Source organism: Bacillus rossius, chromosome 14, assembly GCF_032445375.1.
Source record: "Bacillus rossius redtenbacheri isolate Brsri chromosome 14, Brsri_v3, whole genome shotgun sequence".
NCBI classification, from domain to species: Eukaryota; Metazoa; Arthropoda; class Insecta; order Phasmatodea; family Bacillidae; genus Bacillus; species Bacillus rossius.
Window position 1 is genome coordinate 33,465,520 of NC_086341.1, and position 11,602 is coordinate 33,477,121.

Here is an 11,602-nt window from a genome sequence, read left to right on the forward strand (position 1 = left end):
TAACACATATCTAGCCAGCAAGATCAATATTTACAGCATATTCGTTATTGAATGAAAGTTTTTAAAAATTACTTCAATATAATAATAAATGTATTTATTAAAACATCAGCCAAGGCTAAAGAAAATGAGAAAATTTAAATTAATTTTTTTATGAATATAAAATCATAGTTAAAATATTAATCGTAGAGTTCGAAATACTTAAAGTTATGATAATATAAAATTAAACTTCAGCCAAGGCCAAATCACGTGAGGAATTTGAATTAAATGTTTTCTTGGAATATTTAAAATCATAGTACAAATCTTGATTTTACAGTTTAACATACATAAAGTCATGATAAAATATCATTAAAAATTCGTATCACTGCCCACAATATTACAAATTTATATTTAAAAATAATCTTACATAGTAAATATAAAACAAAGCATTTATTTAACATTGATTGAAAATAGTATTTGATTACAGTATCATATAATTTTACTTCGATATAAATTCATACAGCTGCAAAATATAATTCTATGCGAAACGTTTGTAAACATATGTATCTTGTAATGCTCTCATGTCCTTAAAGATGTTGAAAGGCTGGTGCACAAAATAATATATGTTTTTGGAAAATCATTATTTCTTCTTGCCCCTGGAAAAAAAAAACCAACAAATTAGAATAATTAAACACATCGTTTGTTACACAATTTTATGAAAATCATAAAAATATAATCGGTTGGTTGGATCATAGTTTATTGTTAGATATCGTGATAAGTATACTATATGAATGTGTTTCAACTTTAATAAAAAAAACAGATTTTTATAGAAAAATAATTTTAAAAAATATGTAGGAAAAAATTAAAAATTATGGTTATTTTTACTTAATAATGGAAAAGAACTTGTTCTGTAAATAGAAGATTTTGATCCCCGTATTTTAAAGCGTATTACTTAATAATTGTATGTCGCATATTTAGGTGATTACGACATAGATGAAGATACAATTACTTTATGTAACTTCATTTACCTACTATTGTGGTCAGTTGGTTACAACAAATACTCACCAATTTCATCACTTAGAAAAACATGGGCCCTAAATATTAGCCATTCTAACAATATCAGGAATTTAAATACTCACCACGAGCCACTGGACGATTGCGAGTAAGACTGGCTGTAGCTGCCGCCTCCACCGCCGCAGCCGCCCCTGCCGCAGCCGCCCCCGCCACCACAACTGCCCCCGCAGCCGCCCCCGCAGCCGCCCCCGCAGCCACCCCCACCGCCACCGCCGCCGCCGTACTTCTTCTTGTAGAATGTCCGCTTGCGACGGATGCTTCCGCCAGGGAGCAGCTGAGAGTCGGGCGTCTTGAGCCATGCGAGTTCTGCACACGATAAAACAAAACATGTGAGTGGGTCTTTCAGTACTCACCAGAGATGAATAACACATAACCTTGGTAAAGAGCAGATTCATGTGTTCTCGTGTTGCAAATACTCGTTTAATACAAAACTTGGACACTAAATTTAACTTAGAATTCTTTAAAATAATTCCCAGGGTGATACTATATATGTACGCGATTTGCATATTCAATAAATTTTCTTAACGTGAATCACAAGTAATTTCCGCATCCGCCACTAGAATACCTTGCCGAAGCTAAGCCGAATATCGAATTAATCGATTTGCCTAGTGAAATTTTAAACTATTTAATGCAACGGTTCCAATAAAAGAAAAAATGTCATGAAATAATATGAAATCCCGTTATAAGACGTGTTTTCGGACAATTTTATTAAAACACTGCCCTTCTTCTTAAAATTAATTGAACAATTCTAATCATAACTTTTCCCTTTGTCTCCATCCGCTACGGATGGCAACAACGTGGTTACACATTTCCGTTCCATGTGACTTCCGTTCCCTTCACGAAATTACTCCTAACAAATGCCATATATCAAGAGCTAAGCTGTTTACACATCAAAAAACAATTCAGTGCGTAGCCACCATACGTCCAAATTAAAACGTCACAAACAGGTTTCAGTTGTACGTCAGCCATTCACAGCGCTGATGTTGCCATCTGTGTTTTCGGCAACTAAATTGATAACTTATATTTTGTACATAAATAGGCGATTCTATGATTTTTGATATTAATATCATTACAATACAATTACAAATTATGTGTTATTAAATTTATATAAAAATAATAATTCACTTTTCCAAAATATTTCTCAATTACTACATTATTAATCAAATTTTCCTGTTTTAAGTACTCTTTCAAGATGTTAAAATTATTTATTTTTTTGGTGTAATAGAAGTGTGAAGCATTAATTTGTAAATTAATTTCTTTCTGTTCCGTTGAAAAAATTTAATTTACTTAAAGGCAAGCCATAAATCTCTACACAAATGGTGAAAATGTTTATTATTATTTATTTTATTAGTACAAATAGTATCATATGATGTTACAGTTACAGAATATGTTTTACATGTCGACACTCGAATAACAGCACCTTCTAACAATTTTTGTTGAACACGTGACAGTGTTTCTCCTATATTTGTATGGAGATTGATGACTTCTCCTGTATTATTACTTTTAATTACTTCAAGGACTTTGTTTTAAATGAGAGGGATTACCTTTTTCCCGGCATTTATGATTGCTAAAATTTTAATAATTACATAAGTCCCCGGCTTTTAAATTCATGAAGTAACAAAGTTCTACATTCTAGTTGATGGGACTTATTAATTAATTTGTACAGGATGATCAGATAACCCTTTTTAAAATAAATTTTCAATATCAGACAACCTTTAAATTAATGTTTAACAGCTTGCTTTAAAATATATGTTTTAAAAATTTAACAAATAAATATTTGCATTTGTTTTTGAAACTTTAGGTTTGATAACATTTATTGAGATAAAAACATTTTTTAAAATAAAATATATTCATACTTATTTCAACAATTAAATTAACCATATAATTCATTTAAAATGTTAGAATATTTCAAACTAATATCTTTTAACAATTTTTTGTTAGTGGAGCAAACTTTGTGTATCACTGTCAGTGGAAGTCCTGCATTATTAGATTATTACTGATCGTGGGTGATCACTTTTATAATCATACCACATTGTTTTTACCTGCATCAGACCTTCTAAAACGTGCAGGATCACTAGGTTGATAAAATGGCGCCACTAAAGCTTTTAAAATACTTCCTTGTCCTGGATTTGTTGCACTTATCACAGCATCCTTAGTTTCATTTCCATTTTCCGGTTCTGAAATAAGGCAAAATATTTAAGATTAATCAGATCACATATAAAAGTTAAAAAAAAATTATAAAATAAAGTGTTATTAAATACAAATATTTTAAATCAGAAGGCAGGTATATTTTTGCTGTGTACAGTAGGTTAAATATTTTATTATATTAAAAATTTAATAATAATATTGTTCTTAATGTACAAATTGCAAAACAAAATTCTACTTTTTAATTTTTTTGGAAGAAGTGTAGTTTAAATGTACGTAATGAAATCAAAATATGCAATTTATTTGCCCAGCTGCGCATAATTATATTGGAATATTGTCAAAAAGGAAAATTTGTGTGAATTGAATATTTTTTCAAAAACACACAATATTATTTTTTGGCAGTATTTTGTAATTTAAAACGGTTCATTGTTACTAAATATATTTATGTTTTGCATAAAGATAATTATTGATATTGGTGACATTAATTCTTCCATTATTATTTAAAATAAAACATATGTAGCTAAAACAATAAACTTCTTTGAATATGTTGTTTATTTACGAGCAAAAAATAAAGATTTCTTGTTTATAAAAAAATATTTTTTTATTTGTATTTTTAAACAATTTCTATGAATTTTTAATTTCTTCGATACAGTTTTTTTTTATTTGTTCAAAGATTATTTAAAACTAAATACAATTTTTTTTTCAACAAAGGAAGGGTAAATATTAGAAACATGAAATTAATACCTGAGTTTAATTTTGAGAGCGACAGGCGTTATTTGTTTCATTATAGTAAAATAAAATGTGATTGTAAAAGGTGTTCTATAACTGCAAAAACTTTTTATTTTTCTTAAACATTCAAGTTATTAGGGCATGAAATAATTATCTTACTGGAATAAATTAATAATTACTATAAATTAAATTGCATGGATGATAACAAAATTTCTTCTAACGGCAAAAACTATCGGAAAAACTCAGAAACCCCGAAGTTTATATTCATTTAATGTTTATGTTTATGTAACATGTAACGGAATTTATAATTTTATATTTCCGCGAAAAAATAATGATTTCTTCAGGTGTAATTTAAAATTACTACTCAATGAACAAACTCAGCTTACTTTAAATGGTTCTTGAAATAAAAAAAAAGATTAATGCAAATATTTCCAACTTACGTCATTGCTAGTAAACACTGCGTGTCATATATAAAACCTGAATAACGGACAAATATAGATAAATACATAAACATAAGGGAAAAAACAAGCAAACATTAGCCAGATAATTTCGTAGTATGAATTATTCAGAACAATATCACAGCCCAGATGAACCCAGTAGGCTCAAAAAACGACGATACAGTTGCAACAAGAACAGAAAATCCAAACTTGGAAAACCCAGCGACAGACAGAAAAACCAACTATTATAGAATATAAATAATTTTGACAACATAACGACTCTACAGGGACACATATGGGAAGTCAGCTATGAAATTAAACATCTCGTCTATATCAAAGTAATAGGATTCAATGGGAAGAATTGAGATTAGACAGGAGCATTCGTGGAATGGAAATTCGGGTTCAAACCAGTCGGTAATAGAGCCTTACTCACCATGTCGGGAGGTGATTGATAAGGACCACTCCTAAGATAAATTTTTTTTAAATTTAATCTACACTGGCAACCACTTGAGGACGATAGAGTTATTAGCCTTTGAAATTGGAGTTGTTCTTAAGCTGGAGTCGCACACTTTACCAATAGAAAATGATCAAATTTATTTTAAGATTGTGAAAAAATTCACTAAAGCGATTTTTGAAGTTATAGGCCTACTTCTAATGCGACTTCCAACAAAGTTGCGTTAAACGGTTAACGCTACCATGGAGAATTGTTTGCATGTAATTAAAAAATATTTTAAATGATGCCAGAGAAGTATAACTTCTCACGCGCGTACCTAAGTACACGCACCCATAATTTTTTTTTTCAATTTCTTCTCATTAAAAATAGTCAGGGCTGTTTCTGTATATTTATCAACCATCTCTTGAATTTATTTTCTGTGAAAAATAATTTCAACATATATTTAATAGGTGCTTTATAATGGGTATAAAAATTTGAGCAATTGTTATCACTTGCGTCACTTTTCGCAGCAATTATACCACAATTAGTAATTATCTCTTCAAAATATTGCGTAACAGAACAAAAAATCCAAAATAAGTATAGGGGAGTTAAAATAAAAAAATTAACATGTCGTGGGAGACTACTCCTAAATAGCTAGAAATTAACTAGCTAGGAAGTATCGTAATAATGCTATAGTGAAGTAAGTAGTAATGTTAAATAACTTGTTTGAAAGTAAATCCGGAAATAGCCAGCCTCTAAATTTCATTTAAATATTATATTTTTTTAAAATATAGAATGAATAGAAGTGTTAGATTTTGACTATTACTAAAAACATGAAAAAACATTACACATCCTCTTCCCTTACCACTATCTTTCATGCTTTTAAATTAACTACTTACACTCTATTCACGATGAGTGACATACACTATTGCTGTTCAAACAGATTTCCTTAGAAAAACTTCAAGAATTCACAATAAAGATGAATCCGTAAACACAAGGAGAAAAGCTTATTATCAGCTAATGTCGAATGTTAAATATATAGACGGAATTTTCATGGCAGAAATTTATTTAGAAACAATATTAGAACATAAATGAATACATGTCTGACAATGTCGAGACAGTGGAAACAAGAAGAGTTTACTTTGGATAATATTACAGAAAAACCGAAAGGCATAGTTCAACAGTAAATCTGGACTACAAAGCCGCAAATCAGTGACGTACTGACAAAACCAGCGATGAAACTAAACAGATATAATGGACAAGACAAAGAAGACAGCAAGAATGAACACAGTTACATTTATTTTGCTGTATTACCAGATTATCTGTTAGATTTCATCGTTGGGTTCATCCATATGTCACTGTCTTATATTTACAATGTTATTTTTTCTGTATTTTATCTTAATAAATAAATAAAGGTATTAACTTTTAATGAAAGACTCTTTACAAGGTTTTTATTCAGGATTTACTGCTTCTGTGGCCTACTGTGTTAGTATGTTCTGCCAATTATTGTAAATAATTACTTCATTAAATTATAGGCATGTAACACTGGTTATCAGAGGAAAATGGCTTGTTCAGCGTGTGTAATTTGCATTCATGTTTTTGGTAAATCATCGAAACTTTTCTAGGACAGAACAGTGTAAAAAAAATAATTATTTTACATTCTCTATTCCTTGAATCATTCAAAGAAGGCAACAATTGTTTGGCAGGTAATTAAAAAATAATTTAGGAATTTAGAGCTCAATAATCTAACATAAATTAATTTAAAAAATGGCATTATGATTAGCTAATCTGGTGCCACATGTCTGTGTTCATTTAGTTTATTACGTCAATACATTTTTCCGCCAAATAACGAATGATCGTTGTAGCATATGTAAAAAAAATTTAAGTCTGTGTGCTTTGGTGATGCGGCAATATACTGAATAATCTCCAGACCAAACAGAACAAAACCAAAAGTCATTAGCCGAAAGGCACTAGACAGGAAGTACAATCGCTAAAATTGTTTTACAAAATGTATTTCGGTCTGGTGCTGCTACTCTATGTAACCACCCACCTGCTCTGGTTGCCACGACTAGGCATCCAATAACCGTTACCAGTACGGCGCGGTGTATGGACCACCGACCCTTCATCCTTGATGGTTTGTTTCAAACTGAACGCGGGTTGCAACGCCTCATCTTTTTATAGACTGGCTGGTGTTAAACATCTTGCTAGGAGTTCCCTGCAATCTTCTGAACCTCACGGATGAAGAACAGCCGCACTCTGTACAGGGAAATACCTGAGTGACGTCATATGGTGACGTCTCGAGGTATCTCACGCGAGCAAGTTGTTCGGGAAGCAGCCAAGATTATAATTTGCAGACCAGTAATAAATTACCATTTCTTCCTCAGGCCGTGAAATAACCCAACATGATACCAAGAAACCTCTACTTACCGTCACAGTGTCTGCAATAACAACCACCTGGATTTTGTGACGTCATGTCCATTATCTCATGAAAAAAAGCATGCTTTATGAATATTAATGAGCTGGAATATTTTTTCCACGAAACAAGAACATACTTTTGATTTACACAAAGTAAGAAATGTCAGTTCAAATATTCTTATCTTTATTTATTAAAACTCAATCTCATATGATCTTGAAAGTGCGTTTATTTCCATGCCATGTGCATCTGTCTACTTTTAAAAAGCTCGCAGGTAAACCAAAAGTACATTTAGAAACAAATCCTTGTGTTAATGCATTTTTCGGACACAAAAAATAATCAACTATTAGCGTAGTGGTAAATTCTTTTTAACCATTAAATTCTCATAAGATACTTTATTTATTTTTTTATTTCCTTATTTTAAGTGGCAAATTAGAGGCGTACCGCCTTGTCTTACACTTAACTACATACATCTTTAATAACTAGGTACATGAAAAATAAACTTGATAAACACTATAGCATAGAAATTAAAAAAATATCAAAAAACATTTAAATAAAAACTAATTCAACTTATAAGTAATAATAACAAAAAAATAGGACATAAAATACACACGAGCTACCTAAAATTATTATATATTAAATATATATTCTAACGCGGCCATTTTAAAATCGGTCTAATGCTAAATTATAAATATTTAAAGTTACTTAAAAATCTAAACATTTATGTAAAAAACTAACGAAGACACAATTTAAATACATATATAATTACTAATATATTTTCTTACAATTATTAATCATACATATACACATTCATACATATTCAATTACACATATCAGATACCACAGCTAAACCTGATAATGTTTCCTTCAACATAAAAATGGGAATTTTGAAGTCTGATTGACACTGGTAGTTTATTCCAGGCACGAGGAGTAGTCAAGAGAAAGATTTTGAGTATACAGCTGTCTTATGCTGCGGGATGAGCCAAGAACAATTACTCTGAGAACGTGTGCCTATACCTTGACGTGAACCTAGGAACTGAAACATGTCAGCAGATAGGACAAGGCTTGTGTCATAAATGTTTTCTTTAGCAGTAAAAGTGAATGGATTTGTCGTATTTTGTACAGTTTTAGCCAAGATAACATAATGTAGTAAGGGGAGATATGCTCATGACTCTTTTAATTGCAAATTAAACGAACACACAAATTAAGAATACGCTGTAACATTCTGCATTGCACCTCAGTTAAATTGCCATAAATAGTATCACAGTAATAAAAAAATCAGGTTTATATGCGACTGAATAAAATATTTGTAAACACTGGTCGGCAAAAGCTTTTTCAGACGTTTTAGGACATGCAAAGTGCTGAACGTTCATCTGAATACCAAAGTTATATACTGAGACCAGTTTAGTGAGTTATCAAGCATAGCTAATACCCAAGTTTTAAACTTTGGGTTCAATGTATAAATTTTGTTTATCTAAAATCATAGCAGAGATGCTAAATGAATTTATTACAGACACCAAAGCATTTGTCCCTAGCATTATTATATATTAATTAGAAGAACTTATTTACAAACAATTTTATCGACCATTTCAAAATACAATCATTATCCATATTCAATTTACTTATAGCATTAATTAAATCATGAGGTGGAAGAGACATGTAAACTTGTAAATCATCAGCATCTATGTGGTATTGAAAGTGTTTAATTGATAGAGAAAGTTCATTATTGTGTAAAGAAAACAAAAGCGCGCCAAACACGGAACACTGTGGAACACCAGAGATGACAAGGAAGGTGCCAGGCTGACAATGAATTGCCATATTTAACACACTGTTATCTGTTCGATAAGTATGACGAAAACCCAACAGCATTATCAGAAAATTCAAATAATATTTATGTTTGGTACAGAGAATATCGTGATCAACATTGTAAAATGGCTTTTTGAAGTCTTAAAGGTCAGCAGTCGAACATGCTTGTTATCAACATCACGTTAAATGTCAAGTATATTGACAATTCCAGTATTTTTACTACGTTGTTTTCTAAACACTGACTGGAATTTTACCAGCATGTGATTTTCCGTTAGGTAAGCTCTCAATTGACTATGTACGATGTACTCAGCGCAATTATTCTGCAAAATTTAAAAAGGAACTACCTTTTAAAGAATTTTTTTTAAAGTATACTCCTAGAAGTGTGTTTAAATGATAATAAATAGTTTCTGTTGCATTAAAAAGTTTTTTTGGTCACACATTGGTTTTTATATTTTTTTAAAATTTGATATTGTCCTTCGTTGAATCAGACAGCACAAATATGTTTTTATTTTGAAATCAAAAACCAATAGCAATTAATAATATATTTATTTTTTAGTCATTCTTTGAATTATATTTAACTTTATACTCCCAATGATGTCTCAAGGAAACCAATTCTTGCAGATAATTCATTCATATCCAGACATTCAATTATAACGAATTACTATAATATAACGACGACTAAAAATTAAATATTAAAGTTTCCAAAATTATTAAGACATAAAAACTGTTTGTTCCATGATGACACATTTTGGTTTCTGTCGCTCCCTTGTGTCTTTAAAAAAAACAGTATATTTAATTATGTTTACAGCAGAATTAAAACATTTTCTGGAGTGAACCAAAAATTTTCAAAGTAATAGTTGAGCTTTCGTTTTCACGTATCTAAACGCAAGTTGAAAATGAAGCACATATTCTTTTATGTACTGTCATAGTAAGGTTTTGTAATATGTTTTTTTGGGTTTAACTTATCGTATATAGCGGGGTTATTATTGGCATGCGCTGACAACTACCATGAAGCGCGGTGATTAAGTGCTAAAAATACTCACCTCCTAACAAGGCGGTCTGGGATCGGGTCCAGATGCAGTAAAACCTGGTTTTTTTTTAAGTTTCAAACGTGGTGGACGTTATCATAGCTTTGTTTAGGATAAATTACACATTATTTGCGAGTATAGTAAAAGTCGTAGCTTATTTGCATAAAAATTCAAGCCAGTACATGAGTTTCAAAGGGTTTCACCATCATTTTCTTGGACTATTGTGCCCTAGAGTGTCATCAAAAGGAATTTGATATAGACGGCGTGATACTTCATGTTGATATGATGCGGCAGTAGATGACAACCTGTTAACATATGGGTTATCTCCGGATAGTCCGGTTTCACCCAAAAATTCATTCCATTGTATCTCCATACTCCATCTTATCTCCCCTTACAACCTCTTCATAGAGGCCGAAAAGACACCTATGTCCCGTGGTTATGGCAGCCTGCTGCTATGCGTAACAGCCCTATTCATTCCATGTATGTATACCCTGTCTCAGGCAGGAAACTGCAGGTCTATTTTCATTTTTCACTGACAGCTACCCCTATGCAAGAAAATTAAGGGACAGAATCGGCACTGGCCTTCTGCAAGAAACCAAAACAGCGTTTTCCTGGTGCTTTTTTTTTATTAAATAACCACACCAAACCGAGATTAATATCGTGGAGGTAAGAAGTTATAGGCCCCGTTGGAGCAAACATACGGTGTACAGAGTCAGCAAAAACGACGGAATTTAAAACTGATTTAGATCTCGGAGCGGTGTCTGTTTACAAAAATCACTGAGGGCGGATTAGTAGTTCTGGTTCTAGATTTAGTTTTTAAACTATTTTAAGAAGAATAAAAATGGCTAGTACATGTATTATTAGAAAAATTTGTAGCCATAAAACACTCGGTACATATTCTTGACAGTACTCAAGGAACTCGCATCATACCTTTATTTTCATATCTCTGCCATATAATGTTACGGTTGCCGTCCAAATTTCATAGTTGTCCTACGCACGAAGGAAAACTACGCACCAGTTCAGAGCCTTGCACTTAGAGGAAATACCGCGCTTGAAGTACCAGTGAGGTATAGTGTTTTCATCCCGCCTGACTTACACATATACATCCCTGATTAGGTGGGCCCATTTAACTGTTGGTTCTTGCAATCTTTAGAATGGCAAATTTAATGTTTTTTGAATGATGAATTTTAACGCTAAATTCTTGCTGATGTGTTTTTAACTTCTTTGTTTAAGAATTCTCAATATTTTAACATAACGTTCCTTTTAAATTGCTTTAAGCTGTTAAAACATTCGCAGATACGTTTTTTTATTATTTACCAACCCTAATGACATCATTTTTTCTACTGACACCCACTCCATGTACTAATACCTCCAAGACTAATACCAGCACCAACTCGCTCGGTTCAAGAATTTATGTTTAAACGTACTATGATTCTATTGTTTGCCGAAAGTTAAATAATATTTTTTGTAAGAAGGCAACCAGTGCTATAAAATCACTCACTTAGGTACTACAAGACTTTAGTCGCAGGTATCTCACTCATAACATTGCCAGATTGCTGTA

General features: G+C 31.5%; 1 protein-coding gene across 1 annotated transcript; it reads right to left on the reverse strand.

Moving 5' to 3' along the window:
- Nucleotides 1-238: 238 nt before the first annotated feature.
- LOC134538762 (twist-related protein 1-like) lies at nt 239-6,996 on the reverse strand. The gene is made up of 4 exons (XM_063380249.1): nt 6,845-6,996; nt 3,093-3,227; nt 1,116-1,356; nt 239-632 (listed from the first exon to the last, which is right to left on the reverse strand). Exons 1-4 carry the CDS (start codon nt 6,918-6,920, stop codon nt 617-619), a joined length of 468 nt encoding a protein of 155 aa, XP_063236319.1. The 5' UTR covers nt 6,921-6,996; the 3' UTR covers nt 239-616.
- Nucleotides 6,997-11,602: the final 4,606 nt, after the last annotated feature.

Excerpts from the sequence above, each read along its gene's own strand:
- LOC134538762 (XM_063380249.1), bottom strand. The coding sequence starts at position 6,920 with ATGAAGGGTCGGTGGTCCATACACCGCGCCGTACTGGTAACGGTTATT. Across the intron at positions 3,228-6,844 it reads AGTCGTGGCAACCAGAGCAG|AACCGGAAAATGGAAATGAA; the intron begins GTGGGTGGTTAC and ends GCCTTATTTCAG. Across the intron at positions 1,357-3,092 it reads TTTTAGAAGGTCTGATGCAG|AACTCGCATGGCTCAAGACG; the intron begins GTAAAAACAATG and ends TATCGTGTGCAG.